Raw genomic sequence first — 27,173 nt, forward strand, 5'->3', positions numbered from 1 at the left:
CTTCACTAGATGTCTTATTTTGCCGCTCCTGATACTTCGAGTAGCAGCTATTATTTATTATGATTTAGTTCTGTAGAAAGAATGTACTATCTGTACACTGTTCCCGAATGGCATGGTTACCTGCTCCCTGGTCTTTTTAATCAAGTATAAAGTACTCCATGTCTGTGACAAGTTTGAATCACATGACTGCGAACTGTACCTTATTAATGTCAATGACTACAGTGGTTGCTTAGTGAGCATGTGTAGCTAGTTAAGTTCTCCGCATAATGCTACTAAATCCTCGGACTTCGGTGCATATAGACAAGCAGAGCTTGACTCCAGCGGCAATCTATTCGCATTTCTAGAAATTCACACGCTAATAATTTACCATGTTTTCTAGGACTTTGGCCTCATCGGTATGTACTGCGAACCCCTACTTTACTGATCTCTCAGTTATTCTCCTATTATTATTTTGTTCTTCATGAACAGATCAAGTTTACAATAATTTCTATTAGGCGTTTCGGCCGCTTTTCCGACAACCTCAAGCTTTGCAACCCAGATTTGCTGGCATTCAGCTGCGCTCTAACCTCTATGCCCGGTATCTGTCTTCGGAGACACGGACAGCTATTGACAAAGCTGTCGCATCTGCACCTGTCGTTCTTTTCATGAAGGGCACGCCAGAGACGCCGCAGTGCGGTTTCTCTCGGGCCAGCATACAAATTTTGGGACTGCAGGGAGTGGACCCGAAGAAATTCGTTGCATTCAATGTGTTGGAAGATTCAGAACTTCGTCAGGGTATGCTTTATAAATGGGCTCTCTGTCCTTGATCCCTATCTCAGGTCAACTAACACTAGGTCTCAGGTATCAAAGAGTATTCAGACTGGCCCACAATTCCGCAATTGTATTTGGAGAAGGAGTTCATCGGTGGTTGCGATATATTGATGTCTATGCATCAAAATGGAGAACTTGCTAAATTGCTCGAGGAGAAGGGGGTCCTTGTGGCGGCCGACTAATTTCGGGAAGGTGATATAGCGCAGCTGCCTCGATACACGTACTGTACATTTACATTCAAACCATCATACCGTTCTTCGTCTGAAGGAGAGAACCATGTCATCAGTAGATGCACTCATGCTCGTTGCTCAATGTCTGCCTTTCGTTTCTAGCGCGGTCGAGGATGGGGGGATAAAGAAGCTTATGTGAATTTTCATGACGTACGCCATTGTCACGCTATTGTCCAAATCTCATACTATTGAATTTAAAGTGTGTCTGTTTTGGGTGTGCACAAAAGCAGCTATAATATCGGAGTGCTGGTTTTCTCTATCTCCGGGCATCCCTCCCTTCCTCCGTTTTCTATATTACGTATAGTCTCGTGTTCTATGAAAGGGCACTTGCCCGGTTTTGTTATACATATTGCTATCTAGGCAGATGCCGACTCTTTGGACTTGACCAACTCCTCAACAGCACCCTTTTCGAGTTTGGCGCGCTGTCTTTCTTCATAGGCTTCCCTACTTTTCAATATCCTGTCGACGATCTCACCGGCATTCACATGCTGGTACGTATGGCTGGATGTCTCTTTGAAGATGCCCATCCGCTTGGGTGCCATATAAGGATCATAGGTGAGGGGTATGAACGTAGTAGGACCGTGGTAAACTGCATCTGGAACGCCCAAGGGCATGGCCTCCAGGTATGACTGACTTGGGGAGAACGGCGAGGAAAAGATAACCGCATGTATATACTAAAACCTGGTTAGCGGATTGATACTTCACTTTAAGGTGCCAGACTTTTTGGAAAACATACGCGACACTGCAGAACGCATAGTCCGCGTTCAAAGATGTTCATGATTGGGTAGTTGAGGCCTTTCCAATGGTTTATAACATCGTCGTCATGTATGCCAGCAACAACATAAGCAGGGCCATAGTCCTCTCCGTATTCTTTGACCCTCTTTATCTTTTGCTCTTGGTCATACCAACCACGCCGACGGCCTTCGGATTCCTCCTGCGTTAAGACCTGTCGAAGGAATTCGATATGCCCGGATGAGAACAAGTCAAATCCCCCATCCACATAGATAATTCGCTGCCCCGGCCTTGGCAACTTTCCGTTTACAATGGTCTCAAATGCACCAGGTTCCTCGACTGTGTTCCCAAGTTTCGCAGAACTCGATCCGTTCCAGATCCAAACCTGCGGGCCAGGCTGTAGACCCGTCTCGTCAGTGGCATAATCACGAATCCTTTTCATGAGGCTATCAGCCGAATGCTTGCGCTCTTCCAGACTTCCAGATCCTTCTTCTCCGTTAAGTGTATCCTTTACACTCTTGACGAAATGGTTCTTCGTACACAGAAGCATTCGACCAACAAGGTCTGTCGTGGATATCCCCGGCGTTCTCTTGACCACACGAAAGCGCCCTGCAGCTTTGACAAACCGGTAGCAGTCCTCCCCATTGCTGTCGGAGGTGATATCATCACCATGGACGACATACTTGCAGCCGTAGTGCGATACCCAAGGTAAAAATGTCACGTAAGGAGCAGAGGGAACGCAGCGAGTCACCCAGCGACATGCTTCCACTGCAGCTACTCTAGACTTGGTCAGAAGGCCACTGGGATGCTTAATATAGAAAAACTAACCTTTCATCCAGTGTCATAACTGTCGGCCCCTTATTCTCGAGGATTGCTTCGTCAGAGTGCACACCGACATAAAGCTCGTCTCCCAATTGGCGAGCCTGAAGCATAGCACCCGCATGCCCTACAAAACTCAGCCTTGTTAATGCATTGTGTGAAGTACGACCAAAGGGTGGCATACCATGATGGCTAAAGTCAAAGCATCCGTCTACCCAGATACGATTGTCCGAAATGGGTACATCAACTTGGGGGTCCACGGGCCACTCTCCTGGCGCGGGGATCATGTCTTCTGTAGTGGCGCTCATTTTTGTAGGGCGACTCCGTATGGAGGAGATGTAGACTAAGAAGCAATTGCCAGAGTTTTCAAATGGATCCCCTTTGGCCTTATGCTTGTATTGAAGCGTTCTGGTAAGTTGTCGACGGGTTGAGACCATGAAACGACCTAGGGTGTCCACCTACCTAACCCGACTGGGCGGGCTGAAGAGGGGCAATGTGGCATGCGGAGAAGGAGGCGGGATGACATCGTAGGATTCGGAACGGCGCGATACTGTATCAGTCCCCGCCTAGCATAACCTTTAGTGGTGCCTACACTTCTATACTTTCGATATACTTCAAAGGTACCTTCTGGTACAAATGTTTAAAGTAGTAGAACATCCATCCTGTAGTACCGTTGCATGAATTAAATGGGTTATAGACCAAGTCAGATTTCGTTAATCACTAGAGATACTGTACTACCACAGTGAACGTCCCGGTCAAGGAACTATATTCGTCAAGAGAAGTTGTTCCATTTAGAGATCGCGTGGGGAAAACGAGAGTTTTTTTTTTCGACCATGCCAGCAAGAAAGGGACCAAGAAAACCCCATCACATGTTATACTCTGAAATTATCGAGAGCAAACTGCCTTGGTGTGTAAATGGTATCTCTATCACTCAGTCACTTTACGTAGAAGTGGGTTTAGTTCAACATGTCTAATCCTCTATTCTGGTGCGTATATAGTGCTCATGTTAAATAAACACGCCGTGGGAAAACAGACAAGGTGATAAGAGCGAAAGAAGCGTCTAGAACTTTTGGTAGTACATGTCTCATAAGTTGCGCGTGATAGCAAAAACAAGAGGCGCTGAGGCAGGGCATCAAAAGACAATCACGAGCAGATGCGGTTTGGATCAATTGCAGAGGGGAGATCCATCGGGAATAGAAAACAAACGCTTCAATTAAGACATAACGATGAAGGCGGAAGACGGAAAAGAGAGACGCCAGTTAATGCAAACGCTCAAAAACCTATGACGAAAAGATAGACTAAGACCCAAGCCCCAGCTGTAGTTAGGATTGGAGCTTGTTGCTCTCGAGTTCGCGTTGTTCACTGAAAACTCGGCGACTCATCTCAAGAACAGCCTCGAACCCTTCTCGGCCCTTCTTCGCGTTTTGACTAAATCTCTCCACGCTAGCCTCTTCTACCTTATTTTTTATTTTCTGCCATCCGCCACACAGGGCAGTAATCTTCGCCTCTTGGTTGAAATCGGTAGTCGAGGATGGGTTTGACGGCGACGGCTGATAGATAACAGTCTCCTTGACGTTCAAAACGTTGGACCATGTAAGGTTGGTCGAACACATCGTAACCTTCTTCGAGATAGGATCGACGTAGGACACTTCGTAAACATGCGACGTAGCACTGCCTCCAAAGAGGGAAAGAACCCATTGCGGCACTGATTGGTTACAGGTGATCAGACGCTCTGTCCGCAGCTATAGAATAAGACAGTCAGCCAGTGTTGCACGGTAAGAATGAAAATAAGGCGATCGACACGTACAATGCCAGTATCAGCATCGACTGCCCGAGATAGGGTGTCTACTGCCACGACATGTGTAGACTTGTCATTCCATGGACAATATTTGCGCCAATTTGCCGCAGAAACCTCTTCCCACGAATAATCGAATGTGCACGTCGATGAAAAGACTCTCATGTCGATAGACTGCAATATGAAACGTCCCTTGGAATCGTAAAAGACAAAAAGAGTGGACGTATGCTTATAGAACACTTCGGGAACAAGAAGATGCACGTCCAAGGAGAAAAGAGAGCGAGCCAGACCGGGAGCGAAACCCAAGTCTGTGGCGGTAGGTGCTTCGGAGATAGGTTCTTATGAATTCGATAACTACGGGGAGTTCAGGATGTGGCGAATAATCAACTACTACAACATGAGTAATGAGAACTCCACACAAGTGGTTGTGAAGGCGGACGCAGTGATTGAGGGTGGCGATCGCCAATCTTGTGCAATATAGCGGAAGGATTGGTAGAAATTTTGAGAATTTTGGCCCCGGATTCCGCGTTCTTCTCCTGGACAAGCACAGTGGCGCCAAGGGTCGGGATTTACCGGTACAGTAATCAGACTCCCGGCCAAGGTCAAAAGACCGCCTTCAACTCCACAGAGAATACACTAATAGTTATTATGTGCATCTGACATCAGGCGCTACTATATCGGAGGGTCGATGTTAGTTTATGCCTACTATATCCAAACAAATTCCTGATGAACATCTTATGCTACCAATCATTTACTCATACTATAGGATATTTCAAGTACTTGAGGTCAAGATATGGCAGTTTCAATGATGGATGCTCTGGCCCCTTGTTTTTTTTGTATTACCAAACTTCTTTGAATATTCCAATAAGAGCTTGCATTGTTTCTTGATAATATTAACATCCGGCATATGGTTTCAAAAGTAATGGTCAACACTAAGAAGACACATGCTTTTGGTGTACTTGGAGGGAACCCCAATTTGGTTGGGGGATGGGAAATCATGGGTGATAGATACGTTACTTGGTTACATAGGCAAGCACTTACTAACTAGTTGTTTACATACCCCTGTACTAGAATCCTTGCCATTTTTTAGACATCTCCCATGCGTACTACAGTGCCTGCCTTTGGCGAGAGCCAGTTTACCTGTTATTTTTGGCCTATACTCCACTATCCATGAGCTTATCCACTGTTTAGCTGTTTATAGGCACACATCAGCATCTTCAAAGTTTTTTTCCTTTTACTTCTCTCAATCCTTACGTTTTGTTTCTGTGGACGCAAAACATCAAACGCCTGGATTCTTTATCACAAGATATGGTTGAACTACGAAAGCGCAAGGCGCCAGCACAAGCCCCTGCGCCAGAGCGAAAGGTCAAGAAAGTTCAGGAATCCACGATATCTCGAGAACCGGATGTCCCTAAGGCCAGTTCCAACGATAAGGCTCCAAAAGTTGGCGACAAACTAGACTTGGACAACTTTGGTGGTGATATTGAGACTAACGATGGCCAAAAAACCACGCTGAAAGATCTTGTCGATGCTAGTAAAGCCGGTGTCGTGCTGTTCACGTACCCCAGAGCTTCAACCCCAGGCTGTACGTGGAAATCTCTACTCCCATTTCTCCATCTTCCCTGAACTCTGCCCTCAGGATAATCTGGTTTGGGTACATACACTCATGATCTCTAATGAATGTACTGTTTCGCGGTTATAATCATCGAAATAATCATCATCTGCGTTTATCTCGGAGAAGCTTATATTTCAAAAGGTACCAAACAGGCCTGTTTGTTTCGTGACAACTATGACTCTATCACGGAGAGTGGTCTATCGATCTACGGCCTTTCAGCGGACTCGCCGAAGGCAAATACCACGTTCAAGGCTAAACAAAGGTTGCCATACCCTCTTCTCTGCAATCCTACCGCTACATTGATAGCAGCTCTTGGACTCAAAAAGTCGCCAAAAGGCACAATTAGAGGAGTCTTTGCTATCGATAAACATGGCAAAGTCTTGATAATACAGGCTGGAGGCCCTGATGCAACGCTTGACGCTGCACGAAAACTGGTTGCAGAATTGAAGGAACAAAGTTCTAAAGACGAAACCCGGCACGCGAGTCCACCAGCTAAGGCTGAATAGTCAAAGTGGGTAACCAGCATTCACTTCAAATCGTTTGCTCCCGTTGAATTGGTAGCTGATGGATTCATAGGTACCAGACATATCGAGACTTTGAAGTGGCCAATTGCTACAAGCACCGTGTGGCATAAGCACTATATGCAGTTCCAAATCATACTCGCAATTCATGCCCCAGAATGTCCCCCACCCGAACTGTAATAGGCCATAGTAGCCCGCTTCTCACACGTGAGCTAGGTTTTACAAGACAATCTGGCCTTTCCTAATATGTGTCCTGTAAATGCATGCTCCCCGGCACTTTTCAAATACAATAATGTTTATTTCTCCATGCGAATAATAGAGCTCTTTGATTCCCACTGCTATCACAAAAGTGGCATTGGATAATCGGGAGAGTGCGACTGTCCGGAAAATAGGTTGTTCCGTGTGTAGAGGCTCGATTCCGCCAGGTCAGGTTCCGTTTGAGACCGCGCGGCGAAGGACGTACCCTTGAAGGTTTCCCATTCCCTTCCCGATATAGTACACAGGTAAATGAACACCCACTATAGCAAACTTGCTTATAATATTAGCAGCTTGAAGGATTAATACGTTATACGGACAGAAAAGGAGTCATGGCTCGCGACATCGTGAAAGCGGCCAAGTCCGCATCCAATGTGATAGCCGTTCATAAGGTAGGATATAGCCATTGGCTGCTCTGTGATAAATTGGGATAGGATATGGTACTTACCTTTTACTAGAAATATACTGTCCAATCCACAGGGATATGGGAACGCATTCGCCGCCTCCTTGCCGTCGACCCGAATCGCTCCACTGGTGTTCCCTTGAACGCTCAGTATCGTCTACCGACCCCTGGAGCTCTTCCTCCTCTATCCTACGATGATCCGGTTACTGTTCCGGCCGGTGATTTGGCTGACAATCCCTACTGGAAACGTGATACTCGGAGGAATTATCCCCGGCTTAGTGCGGTCAGTCAGGCGGATGCTGTTGGCCTTCTCAGTGTAGGCAGTCAAGCTGCCCCCAAGGATGACGTCCTTCAGATCGGTGAGGCAGGAGAGAAACAATTGGTATCTGTCAAGCAACAGGCCGAAGAGCGCGGCCTTGCTGGTCTGTTCGAGAAGGACAAGAATGGAATTAAAGAAGTTCTGGGCGCCAATGGTTTGCCTCCGCTGCCATGCAACTTGAACCCTACTGGTGGTAAATATCAGCTCGGCCATGACCATGGCTATCCCAATATGTAGGTGTGACATGTCCCTCGTTATCTATATTAAGCTAACGCCTTTGATAAGCTACCCCTGCCGCACTTTCGTTTAGCTTGTCTACGCGGCTATTGAGTGCACTACTGAGATAAATGCATTTGTACTTACTTTCCTCCTATCACATGTCCACACTGTTAGACGGTCTGTCGTGATGCTTGTGTATGTTGAAAATATACTATGGTTGTAGATGATACTTGGTGAACTTGTAAATGACTGTAGGTAAGGTCGTTTCTGTATCCCATTGAATTCATCTATCCTATTATTGGGGTAGGCAAAAAAAAAGACCGGTATGTTCACCAAGAAATGGCGCAAGCTTACAGGTACATTCTGCTCCCAATATACCGATCTAAGGAGTTGGACAGAACCATTGGTAGAAGAAACCGCGGATAATTCGTCTACTCTGTTGAGCACATTTGGCTTATTCTGCGTATCTGGGAACAGAATAAGTTTCACACCCAGGATCGCTGGCAATCCGACTAGCTAATCCACTATAACCTAAACACGGGAAGAACGTAAAGATGCCAGGATGAGATCTTGAGGTTCTGTCAATGTATAGTTGTATGACGCATGCTCTATACTCAAGTCTTTATAACTTCAATGGAATTACTAGTTTACGGACGTAGAAAGGAAAGCAATATGCCGAATATATGATCAACTGATATTATCAAAAATGGCATTGTCAAAAATTACATTGAGGCAACAGAAGCTTTAGTAGCTGCTGGAAAATGGATTCGTGCGGGTACCCCACCAAGTAAGGAAGAGACTAAGTCCCACTGTTTCAAACAACCTGCTGACTGCACCTACGGCAACAGTGTCAAGGGGTCTCTTTTCGGCAAAAACCTGGCTCACAACCTACACAAATCAACACAAGATTAGCATATTATAGCTTGCAAGATGGAAAAAGAAAACAAGGGGGTGGGGAGAACATACACCGGGGGCTGCGCTGGCCATGAAGATCAAGCTGCCAAGATAAGCCGCTCCCTTGTAGCTCAAAGTACCTGTGGCGTTGATCAAAGCTGCTACTCCGTATGTCTGGACAGAGCTTCCAACCAAGGAGGTACCCCAGGCTGCTACTGCACCAGCAGCCTCCTTAGATTTAAGGAACTCCTCCTTCGAATTGGCTGCTTGGGCGCGGTGATAGGTATCGCCGAATACGGGCGCGAGAATGCCGAGGGATGCAGTGTGGGTGAAGATAGCACCTGCCGCAATTGCAGAGGGCTTGACTGGAGGGAGGTCTAGGCCAATCACGTTAGTTCATATGAGTTGGGGTTAGAGGGGAAGGTCGTCGTCTACACTGCGAGGACAGGCGAGCACTCACAGTTCAAGGTTGTCATTTTGAAGATAGGCCGATAGGGGCTTGGATGTACAATAGATAAGATGTAGTTTTGAGTGGGATGTTTCGAAGTTGAGAGAATTTATGTCTAGGAAGTAATCTCTTTTCGAGCAAGCAAGTCTCGTTTTATGCCACGGAGCTGGGCTAGGCTGGCCTTTTCAACCCCTAAGTACCGTCACCGGACAAGTCCATAGTCAATCCGTAGTGAGGTACGAAGTGACGTCGTTATGATCGAAAGACACGAGAAGCACAGCACGACGGAGGACGACCTTGAGCATACTTTGTATGGTAGTGCTCTATCATGACATCATACAGTACTTTCAGTGGGCGCAGGATTATTACGTACTTGGCGGAGGGTTGCCGCAATCATACTAGTGCCTGGATTGTTCAGTACCTACTTAGCAGTAGATCTTTACTGCTTGCACTTTAATAGTTACGTCGTGGCAGTATCCACAATCACAGTTGTCTTAGTGATAATTACAACGTACAACTACCCTTTGGTGTAGTCTAATCTGAAAGCTTGCACATTTTTGTACGTTCAAGAATAATAAGTTCATGTTGACTAATTTGCTCGCATGGTTCGTGGTACCTTCGTTTGCCTCTTAGCAGAGGTAGTACTCGCTGCTGAGAGTTTCGAAGTTATCCCAGAAAGAACAGCCAGCACCTGATTAAGGTGCCATTTCAGGTGATTTCGCATATACTTTCATTTTGAGATACAACATCTTTCTGGAAAGAATTTGAATGGCAGATTCCACATCCATATCTGCGTGTTGTTGATCCTGAGGTCCAAGGCGCGCTTTAATATTAATTACCACATCGTATAATTATCTACCAACTCCGCTTACTATCAGACAAGAACAATTTTGTTAATAAGCTATCATGTTTTCGGTGTTGCTAAACAGCGCCTGCTTACCACCGCTCTGTCATCCATTTCCCACCTCTTTCTCTTTTCTCCCTCCTCCCTTACGGTTTTACTCATGATTCATTTTCGTCAGTTTCCTGCCCTTGATATCAGTTATATATGTCCCTTGGCAATTGTTCCTCACCAAGAGCGAACTCCTAATCCAGCTTTACTAATGGTGGACGTTTCCCTGGGTACCTTGTAAGAGTGTGATAACACGCACTTAAATGGGTGATTCCAGACATTAGAAAGCCGATGGGGCAAGTAGGGCGGGAAAAAAAAAAAAGAGTGAAATTAGGACTAACCACTCCGTACCTCCCATTAAACCCAAAGAAAAGAACACTTTCGTTATAACTGAGTGTGAATCCATCAAAATTACTCTTAAAGCGCCCGAAGTTTTTGCTTCATTATATATATCGGCAATACAAGTTGGGTTAACTCTGTGTGCTGTAACAGACCATCATCATTTCTAGTGGAAGATCCTGGTTCAATGCCAGCTGCAATCGACATGGATGATTCGTTAGACATCGATGAATCGTTGATCCCGGTTAGGGATCTCAAGCCTGCCAGTCAGAGCACCATCTCTTTTGATGGGATGTTGTCAAACCCTCTACTTCTCCAGGAGGATCTAAAGGAAGGGTGTGGAGGCCAGCTATGGCCAGCGGGGATGGTCCTGTCGAAGTACTTGCTACGCCAACATCACTCTAGCTTTCTCGGTAAAACAATGTCCGTTGCCCTATAACCCAGTTTTATCTTCACTTACAACCCGCCCTGCTTGTGCCTGGTATGCGGGTAATTGACCCCTGCTGATTGTTGGTTAGAGTTGAACTTGGAGCCGGCGGCGGTCTTGTCGGCCTTGCGCTTGCACGCGGATGTCACCCTGAGATGCCACGTATTTACATTACGGATCAAGCTCCCATGTTGCCCCTTATGAAAACGAACATCAAGCTCAACAATCTTTCTTCTACAGTCGAGGCTACAGTACTAAACTGGGGAGACTCCCTCCCAGACTGCATTCCGAAGCATCCCGCAATTATCCTCGCCGCTGACTGTGTTTACTTTGAGCCCGCCTTCCCGCTTCTAATCTCGACCTTGAACGATCTTCTTGGTCCAGAGTCCGTCTGTTACTTCTGCTTTAAGAGGCGTAGAAGAGCAGACCTTCGTTTCATGAAACATGCAAGGAAGATGTTTGATGTGGACGAGATCCGAGATGACCCTGAAGCGGAGACTTACCGGCGGGAGAACATTTTCCTCTACCAGATACGTCTGAAGTCGAGCAAGAGGGGTGTCTAGATAGTCTAGCTATAGAATAAAACTACTAGGAAGTGATGTATGCGACCCTATCGAAATCCGCTTTTCTCTGGTACATATATCCAATTCGTAACAGCACTGAACCCTAAAGCTTGAGCACATGGCCACCTTCCTTCACACCTTCTTTGATTTTACCGCCATTGATATTCGTCACTTCGCCCTGCTTTCCAATCAATTTGACTCCACCCTTCTTCAAGTCCGACATGAGCTGCTGTTTCTCAGCCGCTTTCCCTGTCTTCTGAGATTTTGCGGTGCTAGCGATTTGCTTCTTGTGCTCTCGCCTCAACTTAGCCTTTTGTTCCCGGGTCATTTCCTCTTTGGCGATTGCCGTTCCATTCTTCAAAATCATTTCACCAGCGACTTTGTTATCGTCGCCAGGTGCGTAGATCTCCTGCGGCGCAAGGGTTGCCGTCCCATTGACAGCGTTGCTGGCTGTCGGCTGAGCATCCTCCATAGTAATTGTTGCCACATCGGTGACAACATTGATGCTTGCCTGCGGAGCCTTGGGCTTGTAATGCCAGTTTGAGAGCGTGTCTAATTGAGAGCTGATCTCTTTCCATAAACTTGTCACAGTAGCATGCTCGCGGATCAACTTCTGATTTTTAGGGTCAACGAAGTTTGGATCAGTAGCACGAAGATGGTCGGCCTCATATAATTCAGCAAGACTCTGCTGGGGTTTGGTATCTTCCAATTCAGGACGGCTTCCCCGTGCGCTCAGTGCGTCGGAAACACCAGGGCGACGTCGTATTACTTCGTCAAATTGTTTGGCGAGAATCCGACGCTTGATAAGCTCTTCAATATCCTCTGACATCTCTGCTGTGACGACTGGCACGGGCTTTCCGATTCTTTCGAAATCCAGGTCTTCTTCAATAAGCGAGTTAACAGGCCTTTCGACAGCCCTGGCTTCACCAGCTAGCATCCAATCCTTCTTGGCAACGTTTGCAGCCTCCAAACGGCGAATCTCATCAGCAATGCGAGCACGCTGCTTCTCATGACTAGAATAATTGATCTGAGATCCTCGCGCTACTTCATGTTCATCACTGTCTTCACCGGAAGGTTCGTCTTCAAAGAGATCACGGCGAACATCAGCCATGGCACGATCAACGTCGTCGTTGGTAATAGCAATATCAGGCTGAGTTTTGGGAAGGGAGCGAGACTTTTTGCGAGTAACTTTACGCGGAGGAGGCGCGAAGAAGTCAGAATACTTTATGTCGCTAGTGTTTATCCAACCTTCGCCTCCGGAGTTTGTGGCATAGACATTATCTTCGTCCATATCGGAATCGTCCTCAAGGCCTGCATCCCCAAATGTTGGTCCCTCCTCTTCACTGTCAGACATATTCTCGTCACCATTCCCGTCAGAGTTCTCCTGTGGCATGTCTCCCTTCGGTAAAGACATTGACCCTGTCGTACTAAGAGGATTTGCGTGCCAATCGATTTCATCATCCTCGCTCTCAAAATCATTGTCTGGACCACCACTAACGTCTTGTCTTTCGAGTAGTTCCGATTGCTTGTTGAAATCATCTATCGAGAAGAAACCATCATTCAAGCCGAAGGGATCCTCCACATACGTTTCTTGTTCACCTTCGTCGATGTCGCTTCCGGGAATATTGTCGGATAATTTTTCAATGTCTTCTTCGACGTCTGAATCATCGTGGGGGGAGGTTTCAGAGTGATCGTGTACTGAACTAAAGTCGTCATCATCGATACTCGATCGGGTAAGATCGGTCTCTGACTGAGAGTCGAGGTTGCTGCCCTCTAATTCGGCGTCATCAAGAGCCAAATCATAAGTTGAGGTCAGGGGCGGGTCGTATGGTTTGGACACTGCAGACCACCAAGTAAAATCCCGCTCAACCTCACCACCTGAAGAATCAAGGATTCTCAGGGCTTGTTGCCATATCTGGTCAGAAGTAAAGCCATCGACATAAAGTTGCTTGAGCTGCAGGGCCTGGCTTGTAGAACCTTCCTCAACTTCGGACCTTTTGCGCTTTCTATTCCTGCGTTGGCGTGCACATTGGGAATCGCCGACCGACGAAGCCAACGAATCTAAATAGTACTTCACAGAGCCAGTGATAGTAGTTTTCAACTCAGTCGTGGGTTGGAGGAAAATCCAGGGAGTCGTCAACCCCGATCTGAACGAAGTAATCGGTTCATGGGTTTGGACTTCAGAAAGAGCTTCAGAGTGATCGGGAACGAGGTTCTTCATGGCGCGGTACACGCCTGACATGAGACAGCTGTATCAAAGAACGAGAAACGGAAAGTCAGATTAAAGAAACGAGAAATATTGAAATGGTAGGTGTGATCAGACTGGTATTTAAAAAAGAACTGCCTGGTATTTTTTTAGCTGGTGGGCACTTCAAATAAAGGTTGAGGAAGCTGTAAGTCGGGGGAAAAAAAAAAAAAAAGTATGAAAGTGAAAGGGGAAACTAAGATAATCAGTTACTTTGGGTCATAAAAGTGGGGACAGTGGAAAGAAGGCAAGCTCGGGCCATGGCCATGGCCATGTCCTTTGGACATCTCGTTACAAAATGCTCCTTGTGATAAATGCAGCGTCGCATGGCAAGTCTTATCGTATAGCTGACTTATGTGGGCATACAAGCCATATATATAGGATATGGGATTTCTGTCCCATAACGATAAACTCGATCGTTTCTATCGTTGATTTGGTACACTCTTAAAGAGGTTCCTTACCGATTCCTACGAGGTACCATGGCAGAAAACATGCGTGAAAGATACTGTTTGCAAAATATGATTCTAAAGCACTACGAGAAACCCTGCTGGACATATGAAATCTCGCTCAAAAGCCCCTAATATTACTCTCTCTAATCGTAGAGATACCACCGCTATTGATGGCTTGTGATATTGGGTCGGTGGGCATACTCTACATGAATATGAGCCTTGCGGAAAGACGACACGTTTTGAAAAGCTACCCTTCCACCTCCACCGTTACTGATGATTGGAGTCCTTTCATGCGTGGGCATGCCAAAAATTTGCGCCCCTAATGAAAATGTTGAGAAGTGACTTGTCATTGGATAGTCCTTGACCCTGCAGTCTCTAAGTATATATTTTGATGAAAGCGAGGAAGCATTCTAGCATTAAGGCGCGCACTATGCATGAGCCAAACAGTGGTGGTTTTTTAAGATCTGTTGAAGCATTATTAACACCACGATACAATACAGTCTAGTGTGAGCCGTACAACAGCGCAGAGTAACATAGGAGTGAATTTGCAGTTTAGTACCTAACCCCGTTCTAATATACCTAGGAAAGTGGCTTGCAATCATTGCATACAATACATGTTGGCCAGATTTCTTTGCTCAACCATGAACATGACACACCTAGTATGTCTGTTCGAAGTAAAGCCTCCCCTTCCTTTTATCCCTCCCTCTATCAATTGTGCGCCGGTAGGGTTCGGTAATCCATGAGAGCGCACACTTGATTTGCAGGATGAGACTCCTTATATAGTCTGCGTCCGAACCTGTCCCTTCCAACCCTTGAGAATATAGGGAGGTAGTCAATTTGAAGTTGAGCTTAACGGCGATACCACATGCGGGTGATCCTTGTGTGCCGCATCTTCTTTTGAAGTTGAAAGATGCCGTACATCAATGCTTCGGAGGTTGGCGGACCTTGAGTTGTTCCCGTTAGCCGCCGTTACTGCAGAGATGATGAAGGGTATACGAACATCCGGGAACGTAGACATCCACGGGTACAATTCTGTCGCATCCGCGAACAACAGAATAACTGTAATGGTAATAACCACCACCATTTGCGCAACTCCCCATACTGACAACCCAACGAGGGTCAGGCATTTGGTCATACACCTGTCTGAGAGCGGGAGCCATCTTATTTGTCAATGTGCCTGCCACGATCATCACATCCGATTGCCGCGGTGATGCTCTGAAAATGATTCCTAGACGATCCTGGTCATATCTGGGGGTCGAAAGATGCATCATCTCAACTGCACAGCAGGCGAGGCCAAAAGTCATAGGCCACAAAGAACTTTGGCGTGCCCAGTTAGCGACTTGGTCAAGCGTGGTACTACAGATGAATCAGTACAAAAGATATTCGTCTCATGCGTCTCAGGTAACGAACAGGACATATTGCATAGCACCCTCCTTTTTCTCCTGGCTCGGCAAGGGCACCTCTTTCCGCACCTTTCCAGAAGCAGTGAGTGCTTGGCCAGACTGTCCCCGCTGTTCGATTGCTGTTGCCGACTTGACTGAAGAGGTCGAAAGGAATGAAACTGGCTGGGTTCGGAATTGGCAAGATGTGATACGCGGTCGCACTACCTGACTTTAGCAACTTAGTGGTAACAATGAGGAGAACACTTACCATGAAGAGCGTTTGGGATGGCGCCTGGAATGGCGCGACCGGTGAGAGGCAGCATGGCTGTATCGCTCCCAATATCAAGGTGCACAGAGATATAAAAGAAATACCTTGCGTGCAAACCTGTATGAACTGTCAAAGGAGTGGAGGCTTGTCGTCCAGTCGGTCAATGGTGGCAAGATATTATCAGAATAGTCGAGGCTCAAATTAAGAGTATCATTCTGCACTATTGGTACTAATGGAACGCAATTTCCGTAAATTACTGTAACAAAACATGATTAAGTTAGTTTAGCTTAGTGTATTGCAATTAATATCTGTATAATACAGTATTGGCACGTGAGCCACGGGCAACCGGCTAACATTGTGCTAGTGTAAGTTAGATTCTGGAGAGCTTCATTGGCTGAAGTCATCAAGACTCAGTATTCGAATCCCTTATCTTGGACAGCACATGGATCTCATCGCTGGGTGAAGCGAAGTACTATAGATGGATGTAGGTGAAGAGTATTCCGTAACAGAAACATTAGTAGTTTAATAATATCGATAGGTGACCTGGCAGTCTGGGTTGTATTAAAAGCAACGCCTTTCTACAGTGGGTGTATCTGAATAGAGGATTCATAATGTGGGCTCTCTTTCAGGTCGATATCGTACAGATCAGGGTCGAATAATGCAGCAAGTATTCATAAATTTGAGGTTTTGGTGGTAGCCTCGGACGGTTTCCATGAGGATTTCGAAGATATAGATTACCGTTTAGTGAAGTCAACAGATAATGAAATCCACAAGTGGACCTGCAACAAAATACACCCCTCCTATCTCCAAACCCTGAAGACTTGACTGGACTGACTTTCCGATTATAGGTTCTACGTGGTTAATATGGAGATCTTCCGAAATACCACTTTTCCTATCCTCCATTGGGAATGTAAGAGTAAGAGTAGAGATGGATACTTTACAATGTACAATAGAAAGAATGTGATTCACTTGAATAGATCAAAGTTTGAAAAACTATACTGTACTTCTGTCTTTGCTTTGGGAAATTTAGGCCCTTACAATATAAGTAATGGTTCAGGCGTAAGAACCTAGAAATGTATCTTTGCCAGTGAGGTGGCTCAAACATGTGGCTGATCCGCTTGTGGATTACGTTAGTGAACTAGTATTTATGGGGTGTTCATGGGTGGGTTAGGTATCATTGACATAACTGGCTCAGCCCCTAGATTTGCGACTGGACTACTAAGTATTTCTCCGACACACAGGAATCAGGAGATCTCGAGTGTCAAAAACGATGAAATTGACGGCCCTTATCAAATCAGTGGCATAGATTTCTTTGGCAGGCCATAACTGACCTGGAACAATGGCTTTGCCAAAGATCGCCTGTATCGGCGTCATTGGGAAAGCTGTGAGTCTTCATATCCTTCATTTGCTACGCCAATCTTAATGTAGGAATTAGGATAATCCACTCCACGTGTCGCTCTTCCCCCCTTATCTGGAGTCCACTATTGAGTTCTCCTTTATATTGAACTCCTGCCTTGATATCTTTGAAATACGCCGTAAACAGACGTCAATTGACCAAGATCTGGGTCTTTTGCAAGCTGTCGATGAGAGACTCGCAGCATATGGCTGGCTTTCTACAACGGGGGTCAAATTCCTAGTTATAGTTGACTTGATCGGGCAGCCCATCGTTGATGAAGATCCGAAAGGTTCAACTAAGTCGGAATTAAGGGAATTCGACCTAAAAGCAGTACGTTCTTGTGTTTCATCCTGCATTCGAAGTCCTACATGTTGAATAATCCACAAGATTTTAGACATCAATCACTAATGGCGCATACCCTGCAGGTTTTCCGAACTCTCCAAACCGCATATGTGCAGTTGCTACAGAATCCGTTTTATCGACCGGACGAGCATACGGCCACAGCGAAAGCCGTGTCATCATACAGTTCGCAGATCACAGATCAGAGGTTCATCAATGAGGTCAACCGAATCGGAAACTCATGGCTTCCGACTGTGACTCCCTTTTAACAAACAATGAGACCCATTCTATGTGGCAAACAACCTACCGGTCTACACAGTATCTTCGAAGGATCTCGAACTCGAAGATCACATGTAAAATTGATGACTCCCACCCTTGGTGTTTGCCAATAATTATTGGTGTAGTACGTACAGGTTTCAGTATAGCATTCTCCACCGTACAGCATCTGGCCCAGGATAACGATACTTCTCGTGGGCCCCCGGCACTTGTGGGGGATCCATCGATCGCAAAGTACCTAACACCCAATGTCTAGCCAGTGCATTGTACAATGCTACTCTATGTACTATGAGAGGTGTCCAAAATGTGATAAGAGAATTGAGGAGTCAAGACGATTCAACCAATCCGGTCACCATGGGATTGGTATATAGTGGAAACAAAGCTTCTGGGGCGAAGCACCTCGCACGAGTCATCCTTTTCGATCATGTGAAGTGTCACTCTCAGTCTTGTCCAACGCAGAAAGGACATTCGCTATCTCCAGGGGGTCAGATATCGACCAAACACCGCCGCCTTTCACCATAACCTTACCGACCTCTTTCCCAACCAGATTTCTACCGACTTTTCCAGGTCCGATGCCAATCCAGCGTGTTACTGCATGGGTCTGATCTAGGTATCGGATGCTATCCCACCATTTTACCGTATCGACACACTGCTGTGATAATAAAACTCTGAGTTCTTCCTTGGATTTGAACGGTAAGCCCGAAACGTTCGAGATACATGGCATTCGTGCTGGGAAATTGATATTCATATGTTCAAGGGCACTTTTCATGTAGTTGGCTGCTGGTATCATAATGGGACTGTGAAACGGACTTTCGCATCTCAATCTCACCGCACGAGGATCGTGTCCTCCAAATTGACGAAGCTGGATAAGCAGATCCTTTATTTTTGCAATGTTGCCGCTTAGTACAATCTGATTCCTTGAATTGATATTTGCCACCATCACTTGTTGGAATGCCTTGTACCATTGGCTCGAGTCATCTTTCAAAATTGATGGGCCAAGTCCAATAAAATCGTAAATGGTAGAAAGCAATTCACTCATATGCTCGGGCTCACAGACAAGTGCTATCATGCCAAATTCATCCCCTGATCTCTTGGTAGCATCTCGCGTGCACTCGGACATAATCTCTGCACGCCGTCTCACCAACTTCAGTGCATCGCTAAAAGCGAGGTAACCTCCAGCAACAAGTGCCGAGAACTCGCCCAAACTATGTCCGAGCGTAACACTCACTCGTGAGCTTGTCATGAAGCCGAACTCCTCTTCAAGTATTCGAAGAATTAGTATTGAGGTTGCCATTATAGCCGGCTGACAATTTTCGGTCTTATCGAGCTCCGAATTTGGTCCTTCTGAAATGGTATGAGACAATTTGAACCCCAAGATCGAATCCATTTCATCTAGGAATCTGTTGGATATTTTGGGGAACTTCTCAACCCAAGAGCTTGCCATCCCCACACGCTGTACACCATGACCTGCACGGTGAAGGCGTCAGAACAAAGGCGAGTTCGAGATACAGGGTATGCAAACCAGGAAAGAAGAGAGCTGTGCGCAAGGCCGTCTCTGCGGGAATGAGGTTGGCATAATTTCGTTGGAAACTAGGTTTTAGCTGGGTACGACAATGAACATGGTATCGGGTTGCTTTTATGCCCAAAGATAGTCTTGATTTTGATGATAACGCAAGCATTTTTTGTAGGCCTTAGGAAGATAAATGCCCTTACTGTTATCGCAGAACATAGCCTTCAGATGCCATCGGCAAACAATAATGGTTCTTACAAATAAATCCACGCTGCTTTCAACTGTAAGTGCAGCAACAATAGCCGTGACACGAACTGGAATATTGTAAATCACGTGATATGGAGTACCAACAGCCATAGGTGGTGTTGGTGGTGGGCGGATTCTGTATTAACCCCCAAGATTCCGGGGCTGTTGGATGATGGGTATACGGAGGAGATATATGGGTATGTATCCTCTATGTATTACTGGACTAGTGCCCGATAGCACAAGTTTCAGAGCGTAAAGACGATGTAAAAGAAGGAGAATGTTTACGTGGAATCACAATCTGCTCTATGATATCGAGTACTAAACCGATAGACTATTCAACAAGTATGAACAGGGACTGAAGCATGTTTACATTACTAAGTAGAGTAAGTGCCATTCTGTTTAGTAGAACTAACTCTGCAGGTATCTATGGGAGTCTGGATTCCTATCCGACCTGCTGACCGCCTTCGGAGTGAATTAAACCTCCATGCCTACCTATCATTATGGCTATTTAAATAATATATTGTTTACATATAAAGATTTATATCATTCTCCATCACGAAAGGAGCGTGTTACGGCTACATTTCAGATGCGCGCTTCTGGGCCCAGAAAGCTACACAGGGTCTCCTTAGTACACATTTAGCTCGTGTCTGATCCTAAAAAATGTTTGTACCTAAGGCGCTCTCATCCGCAGCTTCTCAGCGCAACCCCCGGAGGCGTCAGCGTACGAACTCAGACGAATCACCAAAACCTCCTAGTGCGAAAAGACAAAGATCTAATCTCCGTCAAAACGACTTGGTACCAGCCTCTCAAAATTTGAACAACAATCATGCCAAGCTCGAATTCCAGGAACGCCAGCAGTCAACTTTATCTAACGAAGGTGTCGCAATTTCAGAAACTGCTCACATCCACAGGAACATTCCTATAAGAGCTGTCAAAAGACCCGAGAAGCGCGAAGATGAAGCCGAAGGAACAGTGGTGCTCGTAAGTGGTTCTCGGTCTCTATCCTGTCTACAAGTTCCTTGGATCAGCCATCTGACATAGGTTTATGCATAGTCAAAAACGGAGTTCTACACCGTCACCCAGCTACCCACTCTGCCAGACCAGGTGCTTGGTTTACAAACAGGCGAGTACTGTTGACCCCTTCGCTGTTACGACTACAATAACACAGACGTGCAGGGCCTTTTAGAGGTTCGTTTGGAACCAGTCATGGATATGCTTTGGCTTTAACCAAATCGCATGCTATTGTCTGGGCATATTCGAACACAGCTCCATCGCCTTCTCCTGCAGATGTTTTCACACTTACAATACCCGAGTCCTGCAAAGAGCCCGGTAACACTGCCCCCCTTGGGTTGCTCTTGTCTACCGTTGCAGGCGGGGTTCCGGGGTTGATGGTGGTCATGCCATATACCGGAAAAATAATATACTGGGAAACCATATCAAGCGCTGCAACCTTAGCTTTCTCCAGACAGAAGCATTCTGGCATCCAAGGCTGTGTCCCTGGCTTACTCTCAGGCGAGCATGCTACAGACGTGATAAATAGCGAGCCTTCTGGTGTCGTTGTTCTATTTTCTACTGGAAGGGTTGCTCATATAACCACCAGAGATAGTCAAGGAAAACCAGCAGTTACTGTTTCTTTCCTGAGAAGCCCGGCAGGTGGCGGTAGACCCGGTTTATTTGGAAGCTTGAGAAATGCTCTTGGAGGTGGCTTTTACAGAAAAGACATCGCTACAGTTCGAGCGGGCGAATCTCATCAGCGTGGGCAACGAGATGTTGTAATAGCTACGTCTCTAGGTCTCTTCGAAATTTGGGATACCCACTGGAACAACGGGAGCATCCTCAAGCATCAGTTTGATGTATATGATCTCTTGAGTGAAGCACTCGGACCTCTCATCGTGGGTCAAGCCGACGATTATAGGTTGAAGGTCTTAGATTTTGTCTTGGCCGACTGCAAAAGCACTAATCCTCGTGACGGGCCCAATTCCTCGCTGGTAACAGCGGTTGTGGTTTCTGTCTTACAATCCGCCCCCGGCATCGTTCGGGACATGTTTGTCGTCCAAATGCGATTTTCAGACGATGTCCAAATCTTATCTACTAATACGATAGATTTTCATGGACTACGTACTCACCTCGACCTTCCGCGAGTCAGGCTGTTTGTACCAAGTCCCGGACATACCGCTTTCATTGTGGTTGGGCAGTCAATTGTGTTGCTATCGTTGGCCATTCCGGAACATCTTACTATTGCTCAGGAAACGGTTCCCATAACTCAGCAAGAGCGAGCGTTCAAGGATATTATTCCTTTACGTTCTGGAGAGAGTTACGAAATTTTAGGAAGCGGATATGAAAACCAGAATGGTGAAGGCTCGTTGGCCGCATGTCTACTGATGGTTCGAGATTTTGGAATCATTCGTATCGCAGCTTTTCCGAGTGAAAGAACAAAGAGCAACGTTGATGATGGCCGTATCACTGCGAAGCATAAAATTGAACAGGCTATATTCTATGGCACAATGACAAAAAACCCACTGAATCTTACAGGTAATGATGGAATAGGATTTCCAATCAATGAGACGGAGGATGCTGCATTGGAAATATGCCAGGAATTAATGCGGTCTGCATCGGATTTCATTCCATCGACTGGGATTTCCGTGGATCAGAATTTGAAACTGCGAGCGAAAGCACTCGACGACCTCGCCCTCTTGTTGACACAGCAGAATGAGACTATCCGCCGGGAAGTCTGGTGGCAGTTACTTTGGAGTGCGGAGAAACTGGCTGCTCAAAGAGCCATGTGGAAGTTGGAAGACGAAGCCAGGAAATGCGCGAGCAAAAATTCAACACTGCTGGCGCACATAATCGGGTTAATGAGCGAGAAGTTCAAAACGAAGATAGAAGAGCAGACCGGTGAGTGCGACCCAGTGCGCCATTGGTTTCTGTATGATACTTTTCAGATGGAACATATCGTGCCGTGGGTCTTTCACGCCATCAAGCCTCAAAAGGGGAGCTCTTCAAAACCAGGACGACGGATGTCAGAGCAGCTACTCGAAGCTAGTGACTTGTCATTAGCAGTTCTGGAGACAGCGTTTCGTTATCGAGACGAGAATTCAAGCCGGTACGGTATTGGCGATGGTTATCTGGAGAACGGCATATTGACGGGTGACTACACTGGTCTTTCGGAGTTTTGGACTTCTCAGCGCTATTGTTACATTGAATTTGGACATCTGCTGGATCTGGAGCTTGATAGCTGCAGGGCTTGGATCCAGAAAACAACGATTGGTGTTGAGCTACCTGAAACTCAAACAGTGAGAAGGATCGCCAGAAATAGTTCCAGGCAGCTTCAGATTCTGGGGCTCATGCACACTGAACGAGTCCGGTGGCTTTCGGCCCAAGAGAATCAGAAACTTATCGACGAAAGCATTGCGACTAAACAAGCTCACATCAAGCAACGGAAATGGCAGCTATTCAAGTTGGCCGGAATAGGACACCTAGATGATGCCATTATGCTTGCCGAACAGTTCCGAGACATGGGAGCGCTCGTGGAACTCATAATCGAGCTTCAGGACCAAACCAAGAGCCTCGTGACGCATCAAGATTCGCCAAACAAAAATGCAGGTGCCGACGAGAATGCATCTGAGCGACTCAGTCAAAAGATCTCCTTTTACTTCGAAAAATTCGGGGAATCATGGGCCGATTCCTTCTTCTCCCGACAGATCTCCATGGGTCAATCTGGGATACTTTTTGCGATGAAAAAGTTTCAGCCCTTCGTCACTCGGTTCTTGCGGAAACATCCGGCTTATCTGCGGCTGGGCTGGATCAATGATGTGATCGGCGAGAATGACTATGAGGGCGCTGCTCGGTCCTTGGAGAAGCTTGCCACGAAGCATGAATCAGATATATGGAGTCATCGTGTTGAGTTGTCTCTAGCAAAGCTTGCAAATCTTGCTGTCTGGGAGGAGTCTCGAATGCCAGATAGTCTAGTCGTTCGCAGGAACGTCAGACGTTTGGAAGATCTTGCGGAGGTTGATGCTGTTCAAGAAGTCATTTTCGCCTATGTCTCGCCCGCGTTACACAGTGCAATTGATCAGAAAGCGGAGATTGATATCGCGATCGAACAATTTCGCAACCCAGCAGCCGCGGATAGGCCTTCCTTGCACGAGATATTTAGCGAGGCTCTGGCTAAGATTGTCACTCGACAAGTCCTCGATTCGGATGAATTAGTCGACCTGCTAACGCACATATACCTATCCCAGGCCTCTGAGCAAGGTCAGGATGAAATCGTGGGGAAACAATTTTACCTAGCTTTGCGGATTATCCGACTCTCTTACGATCAGCGAGATCCACAATACCATGCAGCACTGCAGAAATTAGTATGGAGAAGATGCATGATAGATAACAATTGGGAAAGAATGGAAGAGGCAGCTGAGGGATTGGGAATGGACACCGAAAGTTTCCTCTATGCTACCACACTCTCACGTACCCTTTGTTGGTGCCTCAGGGACGGTATGAAGTCGACTAGTACAGAATGTTTACGAGCATCTTACTAACTCTTTACAGGCCTTGATGAAAACTCTAACTATCCTTCTATATACGTCCCTAACGGTCCACACGACGTGTTGCTAAGCGAGTCTGACGCTGATCTTATTACAACGCGTTTTCCACCTGAGCGGCGTGCCCGCATCTCTCGTGATCTTGCCAGGGAGAACGAAATCTTACTTCAGCAGATCGAAAAAGGAAAGCTTGATTTTTGGTTCAAGAACCTTTTTGACTCAGCCAAGGCCACGCGTCAAGGGCCTTCTGGGCTTTCTGCCGACGATGATAAGAATGGCACTGCGCATAATGAAACGCAACACGATTCATCAACCGAGAAGGCACAGCTGAGTTGGCTTTAGGGTTTTAGAACAACTCTCAACAATATTCGAGTTCTTTGCTAGTGCGTTTACGCTAGAAATGGACTAAATGGTTGCAGGCATGCCCTTCTTCCACTCCGCCCCTCTATACTTCCTTAGTAATACTTTTCTGGCGCTTGACATGTTCTCAGTATCTTCTAGCAATGCAATTGTCTGATATTAAGCCCCCAGTATTTTAGGCGAGGCTGCAGCATCTGTTTCTGCATATTTAAGGGTTTGTTCTGTTCGAGCAAGGCACCTCGATCGCACAGCGCAGTCAAACTACTATCTCGTTGGATTTCCTAGCACAGGTCATTGATAACCTATAGATGGACGTCACCTTTCATACATAGCTCTTGCTGGTTTACCCTGTCTCAGTGAAGTCACTCTTGAACAAATCTCATCTTGATCCCTGGCTACCTCACCCGATATAGCTATGGCTTGTTCCAAATGACTTCACTACCTTCGGTGTTATCGCTGTTGATGCTATCAAGTTTTCTTACCATGTCGTCATCCGGAGGAAGGGCATCGGGCCCATGCACGTTTTCTTCAAAAACTGGCTCTGGTTCAACGGCCTCGAACTTTGTCTTGAAGTCCGCAATGCCCTGAGCGCTACTGTTTGAGTGGCGTCGTGTGTTCGTAAAATTGTAGCCATAGTCGTGCACTTCATCGCCAGAGCGGCCCCTGGAGGAGGGTCACTGGATATTTCCATGGGCCACGATGGAGATGCCAAAGTTTAGTAAACTAACCAGTTTCGTTTTCCGCCTCCATCTTTCTTTGTCTTCCGGGGATCAGCATCCACTGGTCCTGACTTGGCAAAATAGCGGGGAAGACTCTCTTGAGCAACAATTTCCCCTTCGTGCAATGCCGAATGATCGGGCTCGTTGGTTTTGTGCGATCGTGTCACTGGGGAATCAACCATTGAGTGCGGATTTCAACTAAGCCTGGCTCTTCGGTGTGCATTCAATAATATGCGCACCAATATAGCTCTTATGAACAGTATGCAGACAAGTCAAGAAATGCTTACTTTTCATATGGCAGGGGCTTCTGCTTTCTTTCAATCGAGGAAACTAGCCACACAATTAGTGCCTCATCATCCAGCGAAGCAAATGATCGATATACATACATACCTTTCTCAATATGAGAAACTTATCTCTATTCAAAAGATGGTGTCTGTATACTACAGTGAATGGTTAACATAAACGGGGCTTGCATTTTACGAGCACGAAACATACTTAACAGCCCACTGTTTCCAGTGGAATTTAGCAATTGGTTTGCCAAACAGTGAAGTTGGGATATTGGGTTGTTAGAATGTTGTTGTGTTACTGTTGGGGACCTAGTGATGTAGTGATTGGGCATGAAATGATAAGCAACTTCACACTCGCAGGGGGGGCCGGCTTTTATATGCAAATCTGTACCAAATTATATCATTGTACTTGGATGTTGAGGAATGCATTACTGGGAGCATGTGACTGGGACTTCTATTATTGTATGGAGCTCTTATGACCTCATTGACTTGTAATGCATTGATGTACCAAAAGTAGTAATGCGATCACCTGTAGGCGCTAATTTAATTGGTTGACGAATGCACCAAGGGCCCACAGAATTGTGAGATTTGACTCCATGCAGGCTACGTACTAAAAGAAACACATGATGCCCGTGTGATCTGGGTTGTCAGGTTGCCAGGTTGCCAGGTCGTAGGTATCTTTTTGCATGATGGGTAAGGGACCAGGTGACTATCAGTATTACTTTAAAAAAATAAGTGGATATATAAATTACAATATTGTCATAGGTAATGTATGAACCTATATCCCAACAACCCTCGCAATATCCTATATCACGAGAAATACCTATACTGGTATCAGTCCTATTACAGGACTTGGCTGGTATGATTTATCTATGAATAAGATTCTCTTTATAAATGAAAAATCAAATTAGTAATGATAATATTCTAAGAAAATACAACTTTATATTAATACTTTGTAATAGATATATATTTTTAAATTATTTTACTATATTTACTCTTCAAATATTTTTACTTGAACCCCGCAAGATATTTTTATATGGAAAAAATACTAAAAATTATATTTATAAAAAGCCACCGGGCTTCCTGGATACTTTTAAAATCATTATAGAAAATGTTATAAAGAATCCTAGAAAAATAAATTTTTTTGATGATTTCTTATAAATAGCTTAATTTATTTAGATGGATTGTAAATCTGGAATTAAGATTAGGAAATATTATAAGATTTAATAAATCTATAAAAATGTGAATGGTTCCAATTAATCTATCAAAAATTTTAAATAAATTAATATTTATGTATTTTTATATAAGGTAGGGAACAGACTTCTACTAATTATAAATATAAATTTATCAGTCTTGATATATATTTGATTTTTCTAAAATCAAAATATAATATTATTCTTTATAGATATATTTTCTAATTTATAAAACTTTCATAAATTCTTATTAACAAAAACCTAGTTTTATTTTTTTTCTCATGGAGTTTCTTTATGAGATCTGTAAACAGGCTGGTTATTTATGAATATCTTTATATAACTTATAGCATTTCTTTTATATTTTATAGTTTTAATTATTTATAGATTATCTAAATTTATTTTAGTTTTATCCGCATGCCTTCATAGCTGATAATAAAATCTAGGAAATTAATCTCTATTTTTATAAAATAATATCTACTAAAATTTATATATAATCCTTTTTTTAAAAAAATAAGATATTTTATAAATCTTTTTTTTATGTATTTCCAGGTCTTATAAATATATAATAATATTATTTAAATAAATAATAATAAACTAATCTATATGCTTTATGAATAGTAAATTCATGAAAATCTATAATTTTATAGAGATATTAATCAGTTTTAAAAATATGATTATATGATT

At 45.1% G+C, this 27,173-nt stretch overlaps 15 protein-coding genes across 15 annotated transcripts; 6 read left to right on the plus strand and 9 right to left on the minus strand.

The window, feature by feature from the left end:
* Nucleotides 1–368: 368 nt before the first annotated feature.
* Nucleotides 369–992, plus strand: BDQ94DRAFT_169801 (monothiol glutaredoxin GRX5; the record flags this gene model as incomplete). The annotated part of the gene is made up of 3 exons (XM_026771358.1): nucleotides 369–395; nucleotides 495–774; nucleotides 841–992. 3 exons carry the CDS (start codon nucleotides 369–371, stop codon nucleotides 990–992), a joined length of 459 nt encoding a protein of 152 aa, XP_026627316.1.
* Nucleotides 993–1,396: 404 nt separating this feature from the next.
* Nucleotides 1,397–2,899, minus strand: BDQ94DRAFT_159125 (ethanolamine-phosphate cytidylyltransferase; the record flags this gene model as incomplete). The annotated part of the gene is made up of 4 exons (XM_026769038.1): nucleotides 1,397–1,714; nucleotides 1,777–2,551; nucleotides 2,601–2,718; nucleotides 2,776–2,899. 4 exons carry the CDS (start codon nucleotides 2,897–2,899, stop codon nucleotides 1,397–1,399), a joined length of 1,335 nt encoding a protein of 444 aa, XP_026627317.1.
* A 651-nt stretch (nucleotides 2,900–3,550) lies between these two features.
* Nucleotides 3,551–4,885, minus strand: BDQ94DRAFT_142526 (putative mitochondrial protein sorting (Msf1)). Its single transcript, XM_026766048.1, has 2 exons — nucleotides 4,399–4,885; nucleotides 3,551–4,333 (listed from the first exon to the last, which is right to left on the minus strand). The coding sequence occupies exons 1-2, from the start codon at nucleotides 4,549–4,551 to the stop codon at nucleotides 3,914–3,916; spliced, it is 573 nt and encodes a 190-aa protein (XP_026627318.1). The 5' UTR covers nucleotides 4,552–4,885; the 3' UTR covers nucleotides 3,551–3,913.
* A 214-nt stretch (nucleotides 4,886–5,099) lies between these two features.
* BDQ94DRAFT_25118 (uncharacterized protein) lies at nucleotides 5,100–5,429 on the minus strand. The gene has a single exon (XM_026775325.1). The coding sequence runs from the start codon at nucleotides 5,383–5,385 to the stop codon at nucleotides 5,173–5,175; it is 213 nt and encodes a 70-aa protein (XP_026627319.1). The 5' UTR covers nucleotides 5,386–5,429; the 3' UTR covers nucleotides 5,100–5,172.
* Nucleotide 5,430: 1 nt separating this feature from the next.
* Nucleotides 5,431–6,657, plus strand: BDQ94DRAFT_25119 (thioredoxin peroxidase DOT5). The gene is made up of 3 exons (XM_026775326.1): nucleotides 5,431–5,971; nucleotides 6,143–6,512; nucleotides 6,578–6,657. Exons 1-2 carry the CDS (start codon nucleotides 5,695–5,697, stop codon nucleotides 6,505–6,507), a joined length of 642 nt encoding a protein of 213 aa, XP_026627320.1. The 5' UTR covers nucleotides 5,431–5,694; the 3' UTR covers nucleotides 6,508–6,512; nucleotides 6,578–6,657.
* Nucleotides 6,658–6,973: 316 nt separating this feature from the next.
* Nucleotides 6,974–7,947, plus strand: BDQ94DRAFT_142531 (putative NADH-ubiquinone oxidoreductase 21 kDa subunit). The gene is made up of 3 exons (XM_026766049.1): nucleotides 6,974–7,169; nucleotides 7,236–7,732; nucleotides 7,785–7,947. Exons 1-3 carry the CDS (start codon nucleotides 7,110–7,112, stop codon nucleotides 7,807–7,809), a joined length of 582 nt encoding a protein of 193 aa, XP_026627321.1. The 5' UTR covers nucleotides 6,974–7,109; the 3' UTR covers nucleotides 7,810–7,947.
* A 328-nt stretch (nucleotides 7,948–8,275) lies between these two features.
* BDQ94DRAFT_142534 (DUF1761 domain-containing protein) lies at nucleotides 8,276–9,382 on the minus strand. The gene is made up of 3 exons (XM_026766050.1): nucleotides 9,073–9,382; nucleotides 8,685–8,989; nucleotides 8,276–8,606 (listed from the first exon to the last, which is right to left on the minus strand). The coding sequence occupies exons 1-3, from the start codon at nucleotides 9,086–9,088 to the stop codon at nucleotides 8,463–8,465; spliced, it is 465 nt and encodes a 154-aa protein (XP_026627322.1). The 5' UTR covers nucleotides 9,089–9,382; the 3' UTR covers nucleotides 8,276–8,462.
* A 917-nt stretch (nucleotides 9,383–10,299) lies between these two features.
* BDQ94DRAFT_25173 (putative methyltransferase-domain-containing protein) lies at nucleotides 10,300–11,333 on the plus strand. The gene is made up of 2 exons (XM_026775327.1): nucleotides 10,300–10,714; nucleotides 10,810–11,333. Exons 1-2 carry the CDS (start codon nucleotides 10,479–10,481, stop codon nucleotides 11,279–11,281), a joined length of 708 nt encoding a protein of 235 aa, XP_026627323.1. The 5' UTR covers nucleotides 10,300–10,478; the 3' UTR covers nucleotides 11,282–11,333.
* A 3-nt stretch (nucleotides 11,334–11,336) lies between these two features.
* Nucleotides 11,337–13,680, minus strand: BDQ94DRAFT_142538 (rRNA-processing protein MPP10). Its single transcript, XM_026766051.1, has one exon. It carries the CDS (start codon nucleotides 13,521–13,523, stop codon nucleotides 11,385–11,387), a length of 2,139 nt encoding a protein of 712 aa, XP_026627324.1. The 5' UTR covers nucleotides 13,524–13,680; the 3' UTR covers nucleotides 11,337–11,384.
* Nucleotides 13,681–14,346: 666 nt separating this feature from the next.
* On the minus strand, nucleotides 14,347–15,808 carry BDQ94DRAFT_142539 (NuoB/complex I 20 kDa subunit family protein). Its single transcript, XM_026766052.1, has 4 exons — nucleotides 15,626–15,808; nucleotides 15,386–15,578; nucleotides 14,976–15,331; nucleotides 14,347–14,919 (listed from the first exon to the last, which is right to left on the minus strand). Exons 1-4 carry the CDS (start codon nucleotides 15,678–15,680, stop codon nucleotides 14,825–14,827), a joined length of 699 nt encoding a protein of 232 aa, XP_026627325.1. The 5' UTR covers nucleotides 15,681–15,808; the 3' UTR covers nucleotides 14,347–14,824.
* Nucleotides 15,809–16,847: 1,039 nt separating this feature from the next.
* Nucleotides 16,848–17,837, plus strand: BDQ94DRAFT_25201 (uncharacterized protein). The gene is made up of 3 exons (XM_026775328.1): nucleotides 16,848–17,009; nucleotides 17,061–17,351; nucleotides 17,447–17,837. Exons 1-3 carry the CDS (start codon nucleotides 16,965–16,967, stop codon nucleotides 17,627–17,629), a joined length of 519 nt encoding a protein of 172 aa, XP_026627326.1. The 5' UTR covers nucleotides 16,848–16,964; the 3' UTR covers nucleotides 17,630–17,837.
* Nucleotides 17,838–17,968: 131 nt separating this feature from the next.
* Nucleotides 17,969–19,537, minus strand: BDQ94DRAFT_25221 (ACP S-malonyltransferase). Its single transcript, XM_026775329.1, has 2 exons — nucleotides 19,159–19,537; nucleotides 17,969–19,103 (listed from the first exon to the last, which is right to left on the minus strand). The coding sequence occupies exons 1-2, from the start codon at nucleotides 19,313–19,315 to the stop codon at nucleotides 18,046–18,048; spliced, it is 1,215 nt and encodes a 404-aa protein (XP_026627327.1). The 5' UTR covers nucleotides 19,316–19,537; the 3' UTR covers nucleotides 17,969–18,045.
* A 390-nt stretch (nucleotides 19,538–19,927) lies between these two features.
* Nucleotides 19,928–24,520, plus strand: BDQ94DRAFT_25229 (putative nuclear pore complex subunit Nup133). Its single transcript, XM_026775330.1, has 4 exons — nucleotides 19,928–20,373; nucleotides 20,446–20,515; nucleotides 20,569–23,883; nucleotides 23,938–24,520. Exons 1-4 carry the CDS (start codon nucleotides 20,053–20,055, stop codon nucleotides 24,270–24,272), a joined length of 4,041 nt encoding a protein of 1,346 aa, XP_026627328.1. The 5' UTR covers nucleotides 19,928–20,052; the 3' UTR covers nucleotides 24,273–24,520.
* BDQ94DRAFT_25242 (uncharacterized protein) lies at nucleotides 24,465–25,328 on the minus strand. The gene is made up of 3 exons (XM_026775331.1): nucleotides 25,019–25,328; nucleotides 24,619–24,953; nucleotides 24,465–24,571 (listed from the first exon to the last, which is right to left on the minus strand). Exons 1-2 carry the CDS (start codon nucleotides 25,189–25,191, stop codon nucleotides 24,704–24,706), a joined length of 423 nt encoding a protein of 140 aa, XP_026627329.1. The 5' UTR covers nucleotides 25,192–25,328; the 3' UTR covers nucleotides 24,465–24,571; nucleotides 24,619–24,703.
* On the minus strand, nucleotides 25,153–25,705 carry BDQ94DRAFT_142548 (uncharacterized protein; the record flags this gene model as incomplete). Its single annotated transcript, XM_026766053.1, has 2 exons — nucleotides 25,297–25,705; nucleotides 25,153–25,175 (listed from the first exon to the last, which is right to left on the minus strand). A coding segment is annotated over exon 1 (200 nt), but the record flags the coding sequence as incomplete, so codon positions are not given.
* Nucleotides 25,706–27,173: the final 1,468 nt, after the last annotated feature.

Source organism: Aspergillus welwitschiae (genome assembly GCF_003344945.1).
Source record: "Aspergillus welwitschiae strain CBS 139.54b unplaced genomic scaffold BDQ94scaffold_13, whole genome shotgun sequence".
Classification (NCBI taxonomy): domain Eukaryota; kingdom Fungi; phylum Ascomycota; class Eurotiomycetes; order Eurotiales; family Aspergillaceae; genus Aspergillus; species Aspergillus welwitschiae.